General features: G+C 44.3%; 1 protein-coding gene across 3 annotated transcripts in view; it reads right to left on the reverse strand.

The window, feature by feature from the left end:
* The window catches only part of ry (xanthine dehydrogenase rosy), a 70,131-nt gene that overhangs the window by 35,106 nt on the left and 15,069 nt on the right, over positions 1-19,956 (reverse strand). For 2 of the 3 annotated variants that reach the window (XR_011393028.1, XM_070092888.1), the window contains exons 2-14: positions 14,618-14,675; positions 14,151-14,247; positions 13,647-13,882; positions 12,677-12,802; positions 12,352-12,491; positions 11,823-11,964; positions 11,178-11,345; positions 10,597-10,673; positions 10,277-10,370; positions 9,364-9,476; positions 8,807-8,977; positions 2,266-2,393; positions 1,726-1,870 (exon numbers count right to left, since the gene is read on the reverse strand). Coding sequence is in view for 2 of the 3 variants with exons in the window: in XM_070092888.1 (XP_069948989.1) it covers positions 1,726-1,870; positions 2,266-2,393; positions 8,807-8,977; positions 9,364-9,476; positions 10,277-10,370; positions 10,597-10,673; positions 11,178-11,345; positions 11,823-11,964; positions 12,352-12,491; positions 12,677-12,802; positions 13,647-13,882; positions 14,151-14,247; positions 14,618-14,675 (1,695 nt within the window). In the remaining variant the exon portion in view is untranslated. The remainder of the gene's footprint in view (positions 1-1,725; positions 1,871-2,265; positions 2,394-8,806; positions 8,978-9,363; positions 9,477-10,276; positions 10,371-10,596; positions 10,674-11,177; positions 11,346-11,822; positions 11,965-12,351; positions 12,492-12,676; positions 12,803-13,646; positions 13,883-14,150; positions 14,248-14,617; positions 14,676-19,956) is intronic. The other variant, XM_070092889.1, reaches the window with a different exon arrangement.

Here is a 19,956-nt window from a genome sequence, read left to right on the forward strand (position 1 = left end):
TGTCCCTAATTTTTGAGTATCTATACCTGGCTTCTCCAATGAGCATGTTGTTGGAGTCATTATATGAGTCAAGAGCCTTCAATGATGATATACAATCAGTAATGATGATAGAGCCATCATTGAAGGCTCTTGACTCATATAATGACTCCAACAACATGCTCATTGGAGAAGCCAGGTATAGATACTCAAAAATTAGGGACAAAGGAATTAATGTACAATTGCTATGGATCCCATTGTTGAATGATGATGAAAGTATTTTCTTTTTGGGTATTTTCTTTCTTTTTTGGATCACCCTGCCTTCGTGGGAGACGGACGACTTGTCAAAAAAAAAAAAAAAAAAAAAAATTGTATTTATATAAAGAACTCCCAGAAGCTAAGCAACATTCACAATCCTGACAGACGACACTAGCATGAGAGACAACATTAGCATGATAGACGATGCTAGCATGATAGACGACGCTAGCATGATGGACGATGCTAGCATGATAAGTCATAAGCTTATATACTTGAGCAACAATAGCAGGAGCAAGGGTGGAATTAATAATTGGGCAGCAATGCTCGTCAATGCCACCCAGGTCTCCCACCTCTCCCCGCCAGGTGCCACCCACGTCTCCCACCTCTCCCCACCAGGTGCCACCCACATCTCCCCACCAGGTGCCACCCACATCTCCCCACCAGGTGCCACCCACCTCTCCCCACCAGGTGCCACCCACATCTCCCACCTCTCCCCACCAGGTGCCACCCACCTCTCCCCACCAGGTGCCACCCACCTCTCCCCACCAGGTGCCACCCACCTCTCCCCACCAGGTGCCACCCACATCTCCCACCTCTTCCCACCAGGTGCCACCCACCTCTCCTCACCAGGTGCCACCCACCTCTCCCCACCAGGTGCCACCCACCTCTCCCCACCAGGTGCCACCCACGTCTCCCACCTCTCCCCACCAGGTGCCACCCACATCTCCCACCTCTTCCCACCAGGTGCCACCCACCTCTCCCCACCAGGTGCCACCCACATCTCCCACCTCTTCCCACCAGGTGCCACCCACCTCTCCCCACCAGGTGCCACCCACATCTCCCACCTCTTCCTGCCAGGTACCACCCACCTCTCCCCACCAGGTGCCACCCACCTCTCCCCACCAGGTGCCACCCACCTCTCCCCACCAGGTGCCACCCAATGTCTCCCATCTCTCCCAACCAGGTGCCACCCAGGTCTCCCACCTCTCCCTACCAGGTGCCACCCAGGTCTCTCACTCCCTACCAGGTGCCACCCAGGTCTCTCACCTCTCCCCACCAGGTGCCACCCAGGTCTCCCACCTCCCCCCACCAGGTGCCACCCAGGTCTCCCACCTCATCTTACCAGGTGCCACCCAGGTCTCCCACCTCTCCCCACCAGGTGCCATCCAGGTCTCCCACCTCTCCCCACCAGGTGCCACCCAAGTCTCCCACCTCTCCTCACCAGGTGCCACACAGGTCTCCCACATCTCCTCACCAGGTGCCACCCAGGTCTCCCACATCTCCTCACTGGGTGCCACCCTGGTCTCCCCTCTCCTCACTAAGTGCCACCCAGGCCTCCCACATCTCTTCACCAGGTGCCACCCAGGTCTCCCACCTCTCCTCACCAGGTGCCACCCAGGTCTCCCACCTCTCCCCACCAGGTGCCACCCAGGTCTCCCACCTCTCCCCACCAGGTGCCACCCAGGACCTACTTCTTACATATGGGCATACCTTTTGGAAGAGCTGTGTACTGTGAGGTACAGTATGCTGGTGCAGGTGGATGGCCCTCTTCTCCTCCTGTGTCAGTGGCGTCACTTCCTGTGGCAGACTCTCACTAAGGCGACCCCTCACACTCAAGTAGAACTTGAAGAAAAAACTAAAAAAAAAAAAAATTAACCATCAGGTTGTATAACAAAATGTATTTTTTTCATAAGTTACATTTGAGTAAGAATGTGACAACACTAGTTATTACAATAATAACAAGAAAGCATAAACCTGTATGTAGTGTTGGTGCTACCTTCATGGAGTGTAATGTACCAGCAACTAGTCTTGAAGACTCTTCTACTCTTAGCCTGGCCCGATGCCAGCTTTCTGTTGACCACTTGGTCATCCATGCTGTTTGTGCTAGTGGATCGAAGGCCAACTGGGTGATGGCATGCTCATATTCCCTACCTGAGTGTATGAAAGCATGCTAGTACTCCCTGAGTGTGTGAAGGCATGCTTTTGCTTCCTATCTGATGGTGAGGACACATGTACTTCACCATGGCCTACCTGAGTGTGAGGGCACGTCTGTATTCCACCATGCCCCCAGGGGCAGAAGGGTCCAATGGCAGGTCTTGTAGTAGGAGAGATGTGGCAGCTTCCAGCAGTGATGAGTCCCAGCGACGACCTACCAATTCCTACAAGCAAACAATCATTTTAAAATCTGGCTAAAAATCTTACAGCCTAATCTTTTTGTACTGTGACTAATACTCTTACCTGGAGTTTACCTGGAGAGAGTTCCGGGGGTCAACGCCCCCACGGCCCGGTCTGTGACCAGGCCTCCTGGTGGATCAGAGCCTGATCAACCAGGCTGTTGCTGCTGGCTGCACGCAAACCAACGTACGAGCCACAGCCCGGCTGATCAGGAACTGACAGGCAAACATCAATAATATCTGATATTCTGGCTGATGCTCTTACACGAACATGTTCCTGTGAATGCACACGCGCACGCATGCACACGCACACGCACACACGCACACACGCGCACACACACACACACACACGCACACACAGTATTAAAAAAAAAAATCATGAAATATACATTTCCCTACAAAGAAAACAATGAGACTATATAAATAAATGTTAAAAATGACACTTACCTTTATTGAAGAGTAATGATGAGTGATGAGACACTGTTTTTCTTGAACACTCTGGGATTTTCAGTGATAGATGAGTAAAGGCTTCACTTTGCAATCCCCACTAGCATTACAACAAAACAAGAAAGTTAGCCTGTCTTTCATAGGCTTGTGTCCTGGGAGTGCCTTTTCCTCCTGAGTAATGTAGGTCCTGTTTGTCATTTTCTTCCAGAACAGGCCTGTTTCGTCACAACTGAGCACTTGTTGGGGCTGGAATTTTTCAGCTTCGCCATGCCTTATCACACTGTGTATGCCACTACGATTCTTGAATCTCTCAAACCAACCTTTGCTGGCCTTAAATTCACCAATATGAGCGCTAGTTCCAGGCATTTTTTCCTGTTCACCTGGGTGTTAGTTGACTGGTGTGGATCGCATCCTGGGGGACAAAATTAAGGACCCCAATGGAAATAAGTTAGACAATCCTCGATGACTCACTGACTTTCTTGAGTTATCCTGGGTGGCTAACCCTCTGGGGTTAATTGTTTCTTGGTAATCGTTTCTCATTAAGCCACACCAACAACAGTCTCTCCACATCTTCGAGTAGTACAGCTGACGGTGGTGCAGCAGCAGCTGACCGTGGTACGATAGTACATATTTCAATAGTATTTCTCACCCTTTTTACCACAGAGGTGGCACTAGAAGCTTTCTTTGGGCCCATGGTGGCTTATTTAGCAGTTACAAGCACTATAAACAATGGAATAATACAAAATGTATCGAATATATGCATGAAACCAGCCACCCTGGCTTGTAAACAATGACGGCAGGGCAGCTGAGGCGCTCAGGCTGGCTGGACAGGTTTGGGACGAATCACATCTGGCGAGTTTTTTATCATTGGCCAGGCCAAAATTTTTACGCTCAAATGCTTCGTTGGGCGGATTTAACGTTATGCGATGCGTTCGTTAGCCAAGGGTCCACTGTATACTGAACTCGCTATTATAATCTATTTCTTTTAATCTGCGCAAATGCAGTTGTGAAATTTGGTCGACTGTTTATAGAACTAGTTATTTTAATGGAACCTCCCTACAACTAGGTAGGTACAAATAGGTAGCACATTTGAGTCGTGCTGAGACGAAGATGAAGCCTCTTACTACTCCATGTACTGAATGTCCCACGCGACTTTAGTGATTCACATAGATCTTATTTTATCTAATACACCTTTTTTTGGGCCTTCTGGCTGCTGCATGAGGCTGCATAAGCAACATGTGATATGTGAAGAGGATCCTAACCACTGCTTCCATGCATCAATGAGAAGACAATGAGGTTTGCACTGGACAGACAAAATAGCTTCTGCAAGGTTAACCATGTCTTACCCAGATATTGTGAAGCAAAGCCACACTTTGCAAAACAAGCTTCCATTGTGAAAATGCTAGGCTCTGTCATGACTTGATAACTCTCTGATAATACAATGGTAGATTTTACCAAGAGTTTGTAAATAGACACAATGAGAGTTATGAAGACATTTCGTTAACAGGGACTTTATAAATTGATAAAATCCCAGGCAAAGGTGAAACATTTTCACAATAAAATGCCATAATCCTCGCTATGCATTTATTTGATAACCTAGGCAGAGCATCATCCCATAGAAGATTTTTCCTAAAAAAAATTTTTTTTTACCTACTGTCAGTAGCAAGCCATTTAGATGAAAATTACAATGGTATATTAGTGGATGAGTTTGAGAATGTGTGTAAAGGTAGAAAGTTGAAAGTGAACATAGGAAAGAGTAAGGTGATGAGGGTATCAAATGATTTAGATAAAGAAAAATTGGATATTAAATTGGGGAGGAGGAGTATGGAAGAAGTGAATGTTTTCAGATACTTGGGAGATGACGTGTCGGCGGATGGATTTATGAAGGATGAGGTTAATCATAGAATTGATGAGGGAAAAAAGGTGAGTGGTGCGTTGAGGTATATGTGGAGTCAAGAAACGTTATCTATGGAGGCAAAGAAGGGAATGTATGAAAGTATAGTAGTACCAACACTCTTATATGGATGTGAAGCTTGGGTGGTAAATGCAGCAGCGAGGAGACGGTTGGAGGCAGTGGAGATGTCCTGTCTAAGGGCAATGTGTGGTGTAAATATTATGCAGAAAATTCGGAGTGTGGAAATTAGGAGAAGGTGTGGAGTTAATAAAAGCATTAGTCAGAGGGCAGAAGAGGGGTTGTTGAGGTGGTTTGGTCATTTAGAGAGAATGGATCAAAGTAGAATGACATGGAAAGCATATAAATCTATAGGGAGTGGAACCACAGTCGATGGCCTCCACTCCAAACCAACAGATACAGATACTAATGCCGGAAAAAAAATCCCCCCCCAGTACCAACAATACCACCAGTCCGATAACATTCTTCTTTGCAAATATACAGGGTCTAAAGCCAGCAACAAACAACAAAATACCTTTCATCCGTGGACTGCTTGCAGAGGCAAAGGCAATGTTCGCAGCTTTCACTGAGACCCACATAAAGGATCACTTGGAAAACGAAATATGGATCCCAGGTTACAACCTATACAGATGAGACAGAGTGAACAGGCAAAAGGGGGGGGTTGGCCTGTACATTGCAGAGTCACTTGTTTGCACAGAACTGCTAAATGCCTCAAATGATGTAGTGGAAGTTTTAGCAGTAAAGGTCGAGAACCAAAACCTAGTCATTGTGATAGTCTACAAGCCTCCGGATGCAACATCCCAGCAATTCCAGGAACAGCTGTTAAAAATTGACCACTGTCTGGAAAACCTTCCAGCTCCTGCACCCAACATCTTGCTCCTGGGGGATTTCAACTTAAGGCACCTAAAATGGAGGAATATAGCAAATAATATTGTTGCAGTAATAACACCAGGAGGCAGCTCTGATGAAAACTCACACTCACGCGAGCTTTTAAATCTCTGCACAAAATTCAATTTAAACCAGCAAATAATAGAGCCTACTAGACTGGAGAATACACTAGACCTCATCTTCACTAACAATGATGATCTGATAAGAAATATCACCATATCAAAAACAATATACTCAGATCACAACATAATTGAGGTTCAGTCATGTATGCGCGGAGCCCCAGACCGACATAATGAGATTAGTCACGAGGGAGCATTCACCAAATTCAACTTCAATAACAAAAACATAAAGTGGGACCAAGTAAACCAAGTCCTAACCGATATAAGCTGGGAAGATATACTAAGCAACACAGACCCCAACTTATGCCTAGAACAGATTAACTCGGTAGCACTCGATGTATGCACAAGGCTTATTCCTCTAAGAAAAAGGAGGAGTAGATGTAAAACAGAAAGAGACAGGCGCTCCCTTTACAGGCGACGGAAAAGAATAACAGAGCGGCTAAAAGAGGTCAATATATCTGAAATGCGTAGGGAGACACTGGTCAGAGAAATAGCAAGCATCGAACTTAAGCTAAAAGAATCCTTTAGGAGTCAGGAATCGCGGGAAGAACTAAAAGCCATAAATGAAATCGAAAGAAACCCAAAGTATTTCTTCTCCTATGCCAAATCAAAATCGAGAACAACGTCCAGTATTGGGCCCCTACTTAAACAAGATGGGTCCTACACAGATGACAACAAGGAAATGAGTGAGCTACTCAAGTCCCAATATGACTCAGTTTTTAGCAAGCCGCTAACCAGACTGAGAGTCGAAGATCAAAATGAATTTTTTATGAGAGAGCCACAAAATTTGATTAACACAAGCCTATCCAATGTTATCCTGACGCCAAATGACTTCGAACAGGCGATAAATGACATGCCCATGCACTCTGCCCCAGGGCCAGACTCATGGAACTCTGTGTTCATCAAGAACTGCAAGAAGCCCCTATCACGAGCCTTTTCCATCCTATGGAGAGGGAGCATGGACACGGGGGTCGTCCCACAGTTACTAAAAACAACAGACATAGCCCCACTCCACAAAGGGGGCAGTAAAGCAACAGCAAAGAACTACAGACCAATAGCACTAACATCCCATATCATAAAAATCTTTGAAAGGGTCCTAAGAAGCAAGATCACCACGCATCTAGAAACCCATCAGTTACACAACCCAGGGCAACATGGGTTTAGAACAGGTCGCTCCTGTCTGTCTCAACTATTGGACCACTACGACAAGGTCCTAAATGCACTAGAAGACAAAAAGAATGCAGATGTAATATATACAGACTTTGCAAAAGCCTTCGACAAGTGTGACCATGGCGTAATAGCGCACAAAATGCGTGCTAAAGGAATAACAGGAAAAGTCGGTCGATGGATCTATAATTTCCTCACTAACAGAACACAGAGAGTAGTCGTCAACAGAGTAAAGTCCGAGGCAGCTACGGTGAAAAGCTCTGTTCCACAAGGCACAGTACTCGCTCCCATCTTGTTCCTCATCCTTATATCCGACATAGACAAGGATGTCAGCCACAGCACCGTGTCTTCCTTTGCAGATGACACCCGAATCTGCATGACAGTGTCTTCCATTGCAGACACTGCAAAGCTCCAGGCAGACATCAACCAAATCTTTCAGTGGGCTGCAGAAAACAATATGAAGTTCAACGATGAGAAATTTCAATTACTCAGATATGGTAAACATGAGGAAATTAAATCTTCATCAGAGTACAAAACAAATTCTGGCCACAAAATAGAGCGAAACACCAACGTCAAAGACCTGGGAGTGATCATGTCGGAGGATCTCACCTTCAAGGACCATAACATTGTATCAATCGCATCTGCTAGAAAAATGACAGGATGGATAATGAGAACCTTCAAAACTAGGGAGGCCCAGCCCATGATGACACTCTTCAGGTCACTTGTTCTATCTAGGCTGGAATATTGCTGCACACTAACAGCACCTTTCAAGGCAGGTGAAATTGCCGACCTAGAAAATGTACAGAGAACTTTCACGGCGCGCATAACGGAGATAAAACACCTCAATTATTGGGAGCGCTTGAGGTTCCTAAACCTGTATTCCCTGGAACGCAGGAGGGAGAGATACATGATTATATACACCTGGAAAATCCTAGAGGGACTAGTACCGAACTTGCACACGAAAATCACCCACTACGAAAGCAAAAGACTTGGCAGACGATGCACCATCCCCCCAATGAAAAGCAGGGGTGTCACTAGCACGTTAAGAGACCATACAATAAGTGTCAGGGGCCCGAGACTGTTCAACTGCCTCCCAGCACACATAAGGGGGATTACCAACAGACCCCTGGCAGTCTTCAAGCTGGCACTGGACAAGCACCTAAAGTCAGTTCCGGATCAGCCGGGCTGTGGCTCGTATGTTGGTTTGCGTGCAGCCAGCAGCAACAGCCTGGTTGATCAGGCTCTGATCCACCAGGAGGCCTGGTCTCAGACCGGGCCGCGGGGGCGTTGACCCCCGGAACTCTCTCCAGGTAAACTCCAGGTAAGGAAGGAGGGGTAGGGGTCGTCCTCGAAAGGGTTGGAGAGAGGGGATAAAGGAGGTTTTGTGGGCGAGGGGCTTGGACTTCCAGCAAGCGTGCGTGACCGTGTTAGATAGGAGTGAATGAGACGAATGATACTTGGGACCTGACGATCTCTTGGAGTGTGAGCAGGGTAATATTTAGTGAACGGATTCAGGGAAACCGGTTATTTTCATATAGTCGGACTTGAGTCCTGGAAATGGGAAGTACAATGCCTGCACTTTAAAGGAGGGGTTTGGGATATTGGCAGTTTGGAGGGATATGTTGTGTATCTTTATACGTATATGCTTCTAAACTGTTCTATTCTGAGCACCTCTGCAAAAACAGTGATAATGTGTGAGTGTGGTGAAAGTGTTGAATGATGATGAAAGTATTTTCTTTTTGGGGATTTTCTTTCTTTTTTGGGTCATCCTGCCTCGGTGGGAGACGGCCGACTTGTTGAAAAAAAAAAAAAAATATTTTCTAAAAAAATGAATTGTGTAAATTGAGAATGGTTGGGTATCTTACCTTCATAGTGGTGAGGGCCATCACAGTAGTGGGAGCCATGCCACCAAAGGCCAGATCCAGTCGGGCCACCTCACTTGAGCCAGGTTGTAGCCTGACTCGGAAACCCGCATTCACGATAGCTATGTCGTCATCCCGTCGACGTGCCTGCTTGTACCCCAGGAAGTACTCATCCTGTGGAGCAGAATACTCATCCTGAAGAGCAGAGTACACTGTACTCATCCTGACCAAGACATGTGCTTAGTAAGGCAGATAACACACCTGTAGTCATGTATAAGGTACACAAGTTTTGCTGACATACGGATGCAGTGACATATCATTATAACAATTTAATGCACAAGGAGCTATGAAAATTCCATCCTATGTTTGCTAATTCGTTGAATATGTCAGCGACAATGGCTACGTCAAATAAGAATCTAAAGAGTGTGAGAAAGGTGCACCGATCAACCTACCTGCTGAGTGTAAGGGATGTGCACTGATCAACCTGCCTGCTGAGTGTAGGGGATGTGCACTGATCAACCTACCTACTGAGTGTGAGAGATGTGCACTGATCAACCTACCTGCCTAGTGTAGGGGATGTGCACAGAGAGCAGAACCTCATCAGGCTGGACAGTGTTGCGTCTGTAGCCAGTGAAGAAGTGCTGGTCCATCACCACTTGCCGTGCGCCTCTGACTTTTCACATAACAGGACATTGAGTTATAATCATAATTTATTTTTATTTTACATTTATATAAAGCTCTCAACCCATGTGGGCTCCTCAGAGCAAGAGAGAGAGAGAGAGAGAGAGAGACTATCTTAGTCTGCAAACAGCGAGACAAGCAATATTGTCGTACCTTGAGTTTACCGTTTTTTTTTCTTAAAGCTACATAAAGATGTCTGATTAGTCATTTCATTTTTGCTTTCCAAAGCTCTGTTAAATAAATAAGAGCTTGGCATCTCTCTCCCCTCAAAGTTTCCAGCATATATCTTGTGGGGAACACCGAACTATGGAACACCCTTATTTTAAACAACATAAAGGCAAGTGATTCATTAAAAACTGTCATTATTATCATCATTGAATTCAGTGATAAACCCAGAAGGATCATACACTTGATAAAGCTCTACATAGAGTGCAATGTTGTCCCAATGCAAGTGTCTGCAACCATGTTTTTTTCTTCACGAACTTCCTGCACCATAAATGTAGGTTTAAGAGCATCTATTTTAGTGTCAAACATGGCAGGTCATACTCAGTGGTATATACCATATTTTCTGACATACAAGGCGCACGAGTAAATAACATGTGTTTCTAAACAGTTGTAAAGTAATGTTAGTAAACAACTGATAAAGCCTAACCTTGACAATGACCTTGAGCATACAAGGCACACGCTGATTTTCCAAGACTTTTTGTGGGGAGAAAACGCACCTTATATGCTGGAAAATACGGTATTTAATGTATTTTTAATAAGCCAGGGTGAGGGGTGACCTCTACTGACCTTGGCTGTGGAGTGTGAGGATGGAGCCAGCAGCCATGAGTAATGGGTTGAGGTCACTAATAGGTGACCCGGTCATGATGTTGCCACCGATAGCCTGCAATATCCTCAATTATTATTTAATATTTTACTGACTCGCAAAAGTCTGGCAGCTTGAAACTATGGCAAGGCAAACATATAACAGACAGGTACACAGTTTTCATAATATTCATCTGATTAGGTATGGTGGCTTGCGGCTCAAATCCAGCTCAATCTGTAGGACCCAGGTTCGATCCCAGCAAGAGTGGAACCCCATACTCGGTACCAGACAACGTCATACTCACAGCGGTGTTCCTGATCTGCTTTCCGGCAAACCATCTCAGCATCTCCAGTATGGCCGAGAATACCCGTGTCTGGTATTCTGTTACAGAGAACATTAATCATCAAAGTATCTCTAGCATAGCGGAGAACACCAGTTTCTGGTGTTCTCCAACACAGATCATTACTCAACTTCAGAATAACTGAGAATATCCATGACTGGTATTCTGTGAATGAAGAATAAGAGACCATGTGACTGAACTGTCCACATGAAAGATAAGTATGGAATAAAGTCCTGATTTTTTTTTTTTAGCAGTGACAACTCGCAATAATAAATTCAAGTTGGATTACTTGAGATTTGAATGATATAGGAAACTGCTGGTTAAATACTAGAGATGCAGAAGAGTGGAATAAACTGCTAAGAAGCAACAATGACCATAATACATCGAGTAATTTTAAAATAAATCTAAATTTTTAACGAGTCACAGTTCTCAACCACGATATGAAGATTTTTTTTTTATTTTCATCTCATTAGTGGTGGAAGGTTCCACTGCTGCAACTAATCACAATTCACACAATACCTGGTCTGCTGACCTGACCAACGGACCTGGCTTGATGTTGACTTCGGTGTGGAGTGTATCCTCCAAGGTGGTGAGAGTCACAGAGGCACCAAAAACAATGCCAGTCTCCTTGACCTGCACTGAAGTGAGCTCCTCCACCTTGGTGGGGTTGATCAGCACAGGATACACCTGATTCTTGAACTTCACCTCAACACCTGATAAAGTGGGAAAAACAAAAGAGGTAATGTTATGTATTAAGTTCAGATATTCAATCACAGAGCACTGTTATGTTGTATTACACCAATAATTCAAATGCAAAATGTATTCAATCACAGAGCACTGTTATGTTGTATTACACCAATAATTCAAATGCAAAATGAAAAAAACTTTATACGACTGTAAACAATACAATTGAAAAACTTGTTATGTCCGGTCTCATGCTGAAAAGTGTTAAGGAGGCGAGGATATCTCTTTGTATCTAAAAGAATAAAATTACCCTTGCCCCCTCTTCCATATTTAGTTTATCACATATAGTTTTAAGTATCCAGTTCCTGGGGGGTATATGGACAGGGGGCTTTAAGTGGGGAGGTAGGGTGAGTTTAGTATCTGGTGTATTTGTGAGTACTTATATGCCACCTAATAACTTTTTTGAACATCGTGAAACGTTATAAGTGCCTTGAAGCCTCACTTACCAACTTCTGTGTTTCCGACAATGATCTTAGCGTCAGGGTAGAGATTCTTAAGCTCCAGGAGCTGGCTGAGGGAGACTGGTCTATAGAAGATCACCCGGGGACCTCGCACCTCCAGGTATTGTTTGTCCAGATCATCCCGTATCTGATTTTCAAAAATTCAAAACTTCTTAAAATAATATATATAATGCTGAGTAGCTGGCTTCATAATGTGAATATCTAATACCTCAGAGACAAATTAAACTGACTGCCTTTTATCTTTTGGAAGGAAATATTTAGAATACCGTCACACAAGAATTAGGTCAAACAGTACTCTCTCATACAAGTTACATTAATTGGTTACCCAACATTCTATCCACTCACCAGTCATAGCAGCAGTTAAGTCATTTGCAAATCACTACCATCATGGCTACATTATTGGTTGATTACTCACTGATTGGGAGTTATCATATGACAAAGAACCAAGTAGAACAAATTATTCCTGACGATGAAAACACCACCACAATCAGCTCACTGTTCACACAAATTTCACCTTCAACTCCGGAGGAAAGATGATCTCTTGGCTGGGGTCGTACGGTTGGAACTGCATTTCGTCGTACAGCAAGTTGCAAGCCTCTGTTGTTTCTCCATTGACACTGTTGGTGACATCATTGACTTTTTCGTCTACTACTTCTGAAAAGAATATTCGTCAACAATAAGTAACAAGAGCAGTTTAGAAATTAGATTATACATCGGGAAAACCCCATTAAGCAAAATAATTAAGTTTCATAACATATATTCTGAAGATGTTGTAAGAGATTAAAAAATTTAGGAATAGCTTTAAGATGTCATCAGCCAGAACAATGAAAAGTATTCACCATTGCAGGATTGGGAGCCACGGAGCTTACAACAATCAGTTTTACCACAGCCAGCAGCAGCGTCTGTGGTCAGGCCACGGAACCCTTCCAGGATGGGTCGGTAGCCCGTACATCTACACAGATTTCCTAGAGAATAACATGGCATTTAATGCTTATCTCTGCTAGACAGTGTTCACTACTACTTGAATTTCTTAAGCTGCCAGTTAGAAATACAAATGGCATCCTCTGACTTGTAAAACCTCAAGTAATATGCCAAATTGTAATTTTTTTCATCCTAACAGTCAGTAATATTATTTATATTGTTTATTTTTTTTCATTCAATAAGGAAGGTGTACATCACACATGGATAATTCTGTACTGTAAACGTTTCTTGTTTTTAAATTAGATTTTTTGCAAGTTTCCAGCAGTCAAACAAACACTAATATACAGCCTCTCCTCACTTAATGACGGAGTTCCATTCCTAAGACATCATTAAACTAATTCGTCGCTAAGTGAGGAACATACTACATGTATAATGATAGTGAGTTTGTGTTAACCATCTTTGATATTGTTTTAATTTTACCTTTGCATCATTTATAACATTTCTGGTATATTTTTAAATCTTTATACAGTAGTGTACTGTATGTATATTGAAATAAACAGAACAGAGGAAATCAACTCTAATATACATTATTTAGGTATGAATACTGGTCAGAGCCCATCGTAAGTCTGAGGCGTCGGTATATGAGTATGTCGCTAAGTGAGGAGAGGCTGTATTCTGGGAGTCATCATGTCACCATTATTATCAACAACAAAAAGTGGAAACAACTTTATATACCTATACATGCTTAAATAAAAGATGAAAGTCAAAAACACATACTCCTAATATAAACATTAATATACTAAATGTTAAAATTTCCCTTACAAAAATTAGTGAGTAATGCGCATATTAAGTCTTATATTCACATTATAAAATTACTGCTGGACTCACCCGTGAAGTACTCATCCAGGTCTGCCATGGAGGGTTTGGGGTTGTTTCTAAGGAGTGTGTACATTGACATCACAATGCCTGGGGTGCAGAAACCACACTGGGAACCGTGGGCTCGAGAAATGCGATCCTGCACAGCATGTAGACCAGTGGTAGTGGAGCCGATACCTTCTACAGTGGTGACAGCCAGACCATGGACAGAAGCCACAGGGGCCAGGCACGCATTGACTGAGAAGTGCCTGTGGGGCATGACTGCCTATATCACATACGGTGAGACAACAAGAGTTAATGTGGCCACACAGTGGCACATGTTTAATATAACTTAAGTGGAAAAAATAAAGCAGCAAAACACAATACAGGGCTATTGTACATGAATGGTACAATACATGTGTTGAATGGTACTACAGTATGTGTACAATTCTTTGAAAGAATTAAGGAAAACTGACATCTGGTGCAAAGTGAAAATAGGCAGAAGCAAGGTTAATCCAGACTATGCCAGGTACTTACTTTACTTTGTCCTTGACACGGTCATATTGAGAGAGCATAACTGTGCAGGCACCGCAGCCGCCCTCAGCACACCCAAGCTTCGTGCCGCACAGCCGAACTATCCTGACGTTAAGGAATATACACACCAGTGTCCAGCAGAATCGTTCTCTCACGGCTTCAAGAGTCAGTACAGTTATACAAGCACTTAGGCCTGATGTAGTTTTTATGCATCAACATGTTTAACTTGGTGTTTGTCTGTGTTTCGTTTAGTCTGGCTTCTTATCTGCTAATCTCACATCAGTCATTACCTACTACTCACATTAGTACTTACTATTCCTCTCATCTAGTACCCACCACTTAAGATAGTTCGTGCTATCTACCTTGGATAGTGCCTACTATTCCTCTCTACTGTTACCTAAGTATCCATTAGTGTTAAACTCGTTTTAATTTTATATTTATTTCCGCCCTCTGATGTTACAAAAGGATACGTTTGTTGCGGAGGTAGGTGAGGAGAGTGTACTCTGGGTCCACATTAGCATCTTCTACCTGTAATATATGATGTACTCATTAAAACAAACATTCCAGCCATGAAAATGGATGGCAGTACAGTGGTGTTATTACATTAATTATTTGTTGGGTTTAAGGTCTATAGATTACACTTGGTTCATTAAGGATGCAATTCATGTGAGCCCAACAAAGACTATTTCTCATCTACATCAATGATCTCCCCAATGCAGCCCAACTCCTTACACCAGTTCTATTTGCAGATGACACTACATGTCTACTCCCATTCAGACCCAGCTGTGCTTGAAAACACTGTAAACAATGAACTGCTAAAGATATATGCTTGTACTACTACTACTACTACCACCACCTCTTCCTGCCTATATATAGCCGTCCTGCTCCACTTCTGGTTAGTGTGACTTTGTAAATGGTCCAAGTCGGACCGAAACGTCATCGTCAGCTTCTCTCTATGTGCGGGTTATTTGTGTATGATGACCCACAAACTCACACTTAACATAGAAAAAACTTACTTCATGCTGTTTGGCAACAGAGCCTCAAATATTCAACTCAACATACTGTTAAATGGTTCCCCTATATCAAGACACACGGAGGGCAAATTCTAGGTCTTCTCCTTCTCAAGGTGGCCTGGTGGCTAAGGCTCCCGCTTCACACACGGAGGGCCCGGGTTCGATTCCCGGCGGGTGGAAACATTCGACACGTTTCCTTACACCTGTTGTCCTGTTCACCTAGCAGCAAATAGGTACCTGGGTGTTAGTCGACTGGTGTGGGTCGCATCCTGGGGGACAAGATTAAGGACCCCAATAGAAATAAGTTAGACAGTCCTCGATGACGCACTGACTTTCTTGGGTTATCCTGGGTGGCTAACCCTCCGGGGTTAAAAATCCGAACGAAATCTTATCTCTTATCTTATCCTTGACTGTAATCTTAAATTTCAGTCCCATACCCAAGAAAATTTCCAAATCAGTAGGAATTCTTTCCAAGATACACTATTATGTACCACAAACGACTCTCCTTACCTTGTACCACTCTCTAATATATCCATACCTCACCTATGGTATCTGTGCCTGGGGCTCTACCACAGCCAACCACCTTAGACCCTTAATAATCCAACAAAAAGCTGCTGTGCAGGTGATAACCAGCTCCTGTGCTAGACAGCACACCCCACCACTTTTCAAAAGACTCAACTTGCTAAATATACAAGACATACACTCTTATTATTGTGCCTACTACATATACAGAACTTTAAACTCTACTGTAAATCCCCCCTAAAACTACTCCTCGACAGTTACAACAGAATGCACAGTTACAATACAAGGCATAAGGCCCTGTTCAACATCCCTTGAGTAAAACTCTCAGTATGCAAGAACTCTTTGCTCATAAAAGGCCCAAAGATCTGGAACTCGCTAGAGGAACAAGTCAAGGATCCGCAGACAACTTATAAATTTAGGGCTCTGCTAAAAAATCATCTTATTTCACACCTACTGGCTAGTCTTATCATGTGACCTCCTGGCTTTTAATTTTGCCATTCCATAAAATATTACCACCTGCACCATTCCTTGTGTTGCAGTGTCAGACAAGATGGTATAAACCTTGGTAATAAATACCGACAAGTTGGTTTAGAAAGACACGTAAGCAAACACTATGACATATTTATTTAGAAAACGTTTCGGTCCTGGGACCTTGATCACTTCTAACAAACAGAGACGATGTAAGGTACGCCTCGCGCAGGGCTCAACATGGCCGACACGGCAGGTTGTGTAGCGGGCTAGCTGCGGGATTTTCAAGGATAGCTCCTGGTCACAGAGGCTGACCAGGTCCCTACTTAACAGAACTCAGTGTGAATGCTTTGAGAAGATACCAGAGCAGCGAACGGACATCCCAGTGCATCGTTTCAGCGTAAATAGTTGAAGTGTTGTGCAGTTTCAGAGGATTTAGTGTTGTCGAGTCAGGACCAGTCAGCGCCTGCCCCCCTCTCCACTGGGGGGAGGGGGAGGGCGTGTGTAGTAAACAGTGACCCTCTCATAACGCCTCACCCCTGCGCGTCTCCCCCGCCTCACCCACCCAACTCCCAGCGCCACCCCATCTGTAGAGGGTACTTCTCCCCTAATCCACGATGTCAGCGATGGCACTGCAGGGAGTGCCGGGCTCACAGGAACTTCCACTACAGGGACAGCATCGTGGAGTTCGACCGCGAGTCAGCTGTCAGGTGTGCCACAGGCAGCGTGTACTCAGTTCCTCAAGATTCAACATCCGTGCACACGAGGGCCTGGGATCTTCAATCAACTTGGCGTCCACCAGGACGCTGACATGTCCCTAGGGGAGCTCTCCATCGGGCTGCTAACGGAGTCACTGGCTTCTTGGACCTCTTGGGGAGGGTCGATGGTGCTCGTGCAAGCAGCAGATCCCGGGGCAACTTGCTGCTGTTTGCAATTGCTGTCTACCGAGGAGAGACAGGCACCTAGCAGCATCTGTTGTTGGGGCAATGGATGAATTCCCTGCTATGTTTGTTAACTGCTCATTACTCTGTAATTTGTCTATGATTGTAATCATGTGATAACGTGTTTATCATTCATTACCTTTGAAACTTGTCATGATTTTGACCAGCTCTACCTGGAGCTCATTACCTTTGTAAATTCTCATGATTAATGTGTTTATGATTCATTACCTTTGCAATTATTCATGAGTGTGACCAGCTCTACCTGGAGCTCATTACCTTTGTAACTTGGTCATGATTATGACCAGATCTAGTTCATTACCTTTGTAACTTGCTCAGCTATCAAAACTTTGGAGTTCAGTCCCTGGACCAATTATGTACCTCTGTAATCTTTTGACTACCGCCCACAGGATGGGTATGGGGTGCATAATAAACATATTAAACTAAACTTGTGTCAGAAGCCAGACACAGGTATGGTAAGATTGTGGACAGTGGAGTCCGAGTGCACATGCTGTGGATTCCATCTCACATTGGTCTTCAGATCCATGATAGAACTGATAAATTGGCTAAGCTGTATGCTTTCAAAGAGGGGGTAGATTACAATCTTGGGTTGTCAGTTAGCAGTTTGAGAACAATAATACGAAAAGAACTTCAATTGAATTTTATTGACTTAAGACTTAGGGAGATTGACACCAGTCAGTCCATCTATCATCATTCCATCATGCAGGAGCAGCCACGTGTCTATGGTGCATCCAACAAAATAGGCAGACTCTTGGATGTCACTACTGCTCGGCTCCGGTTGGGTTACAAGTATCTTTGGCAGGTTAAATCATCACCACCAGATGTAGACCAAACGAAATGTAAATTTTGCCAGATGGACTATTGTCACACCCTGCGTCATTATGTACTGGAGTGCGATAAAAATTAATGAATTTAGAGACAACTCACTCAGAAATGTTCAAGATATGTCTTAAGTATTTTATCCACAGTGGTCTATTACAGACCATTCTGGAAAAATACCCTGACTTTGCTCCATGTAAACAAAGCATTACCATTGTGTGTGTGTGTGTGTGTGTGTGTGTGTGTGTGTACTCACCTAATTGTACTCACCTAATTGTGGTTGCAGGGGTCGAGACTCAGCTCCTGGCCCCGCCTCTTCACTGATCGCTACTAGGTCCTCTCTCTCTCTCCCTCTGCTTCCTGAGCTGTATCATACCTCTTCTTAAAACTATGTATGGTTCCTGCCTCCACTACTTCACTTGCTAGGCAATTCCACTTGCTGACAACTCTATGACTGAAGAAATACTTCCTAACGTCCCTGTGACTCGTCTGAGTCTTCAGCTTCCAGTTGTGACCCCTTGTCCCTGTGTCCCCTTTCTGGAACATCCTATCTCTGTCCACCTTGTCTATTCCCCGCAGTATCTTGTATGTCGTTATCATGTCTCCCTTCACCTTTCTGTCCTCCAGTGTCGTCAGTCCGATCTCCCTCAACCTTTCCTCATACGACATTCCCCTGAGCTCTGCGACTAGCCTTGTTGCAAACCTTTGTACTTTCTCTAACTTCTTGACGTGCTTGACCAGGTGTGGGTTCCTGACTGGTGCTGCATACTCCAGTATGGGCCTAACATACACAGTGTACAGTGTACAGTGTCTTGAACGATTCCTTATTAAGGTATCGGAACGCTATTCTCAGGTTTGCCAGGCGCCCGTATGCTGCAGCAGTTATTTGGTTGATGTGTGCCTCCAGTGATGTGCTCGGTGTTATGGTCACCCCAAGGTCTTTCTCTCTGAGTGAGGTCTGTAGTCTTTGTTCACCTAGCCTATACTCTGTCTGCGGTCTTCTTTGCCCCTCCCCAATCTTCATGACTTTGCATTTGGCTGGATTGAATTCGAGAAGCCAGTTACTGGACCACATGTCCAGGTCTCTTTGCAGTCCTGCCTCATCCTCATCCGATTTAATTCTTCTCATCAACTTTACATCATCTGCGAATAGGGACACTTCAGAGTCTATTCCTTCCATCATGTCGTTCACATATATAAAAAATAGCACTGGTCCTAGAACTGACCCCCGTGGGACCCCGCTCGTCACAGGCGCCCACTGTGATACCTCTTCACGTACCATGACTCGTTGCTGCCTCCCTGTCAGGTATTCCCTGATCCATTGCAGTGCCCTCCCTGATACATGCACCTGATCCTCCAGCTTCTGCACTAATCTCTTGTGGGGAACTGTGTCAAAGGCCTTCCTGCAGTCTAGGAAAACGCAATCTACCCACCCCTCTCTCTCGTGTCTTACTTCTGTTACCTTGTCATAAAACTCCAGGAGGTTTGTGATACAAGATTTGCCTTCCATGAACCCATGCTGGTTTTCATTTATAATCTTGTTCCTTTCCAGGTGTTCGACCACTCTCCTCCTGATAATCTTCTCCATGACTTTGCACACAATACATGTCAGAGACACAGGTCTGTAGTTTAGCGCCTCGTTTCTGTTTCCTTTCTTAAATATGGGGACTACATTAGCTGTCTTCCATTTCTCATGTAGTTGCCCAGTTTCAAGGGATGTGTTGAAGATTGTGGTTAGAGGCACGCACAGCATCTCTGCTCCTTCTCTAAGGACCCATGGGGAGATGTTGTCTGGTCCCATTGCCTTTGAGGTGTCAAGGTCACTTAGGAGCTTCTTCACCTCTTCCTCAGTTGTTCGTATGTCATCCAACACCTGTTGGTATATTCCCTCTTGATGTTCCCTTCTGTGCTGTCTTCCCACAGCCCTTCCTGTCTCTACTGTAAAAACTTCTTTAAATCTCCTTTCAGCTCCTCACATACCTCCTGATCATTTCTTGTGAGTTCTCCACCTTCTGTCCTTAATCTGAT

The sequence above is a fragment of the Cherax quadricarinatus genome, chromosome 41 (assembly GCF_038502225.1).
Source record: "Cherax quadricarinatus isolate ZL_2023a chromosome 41, ASM3850222v1, whole genome shotgun sequence".
Classification (NCBI taxonomy): domain Eukaryota; kingdom Metazoa; phylum Arthropoda; class Malacostraca; order Decapoda; family Parastacidae; genus Cherax; species Cherax quadricarinatus.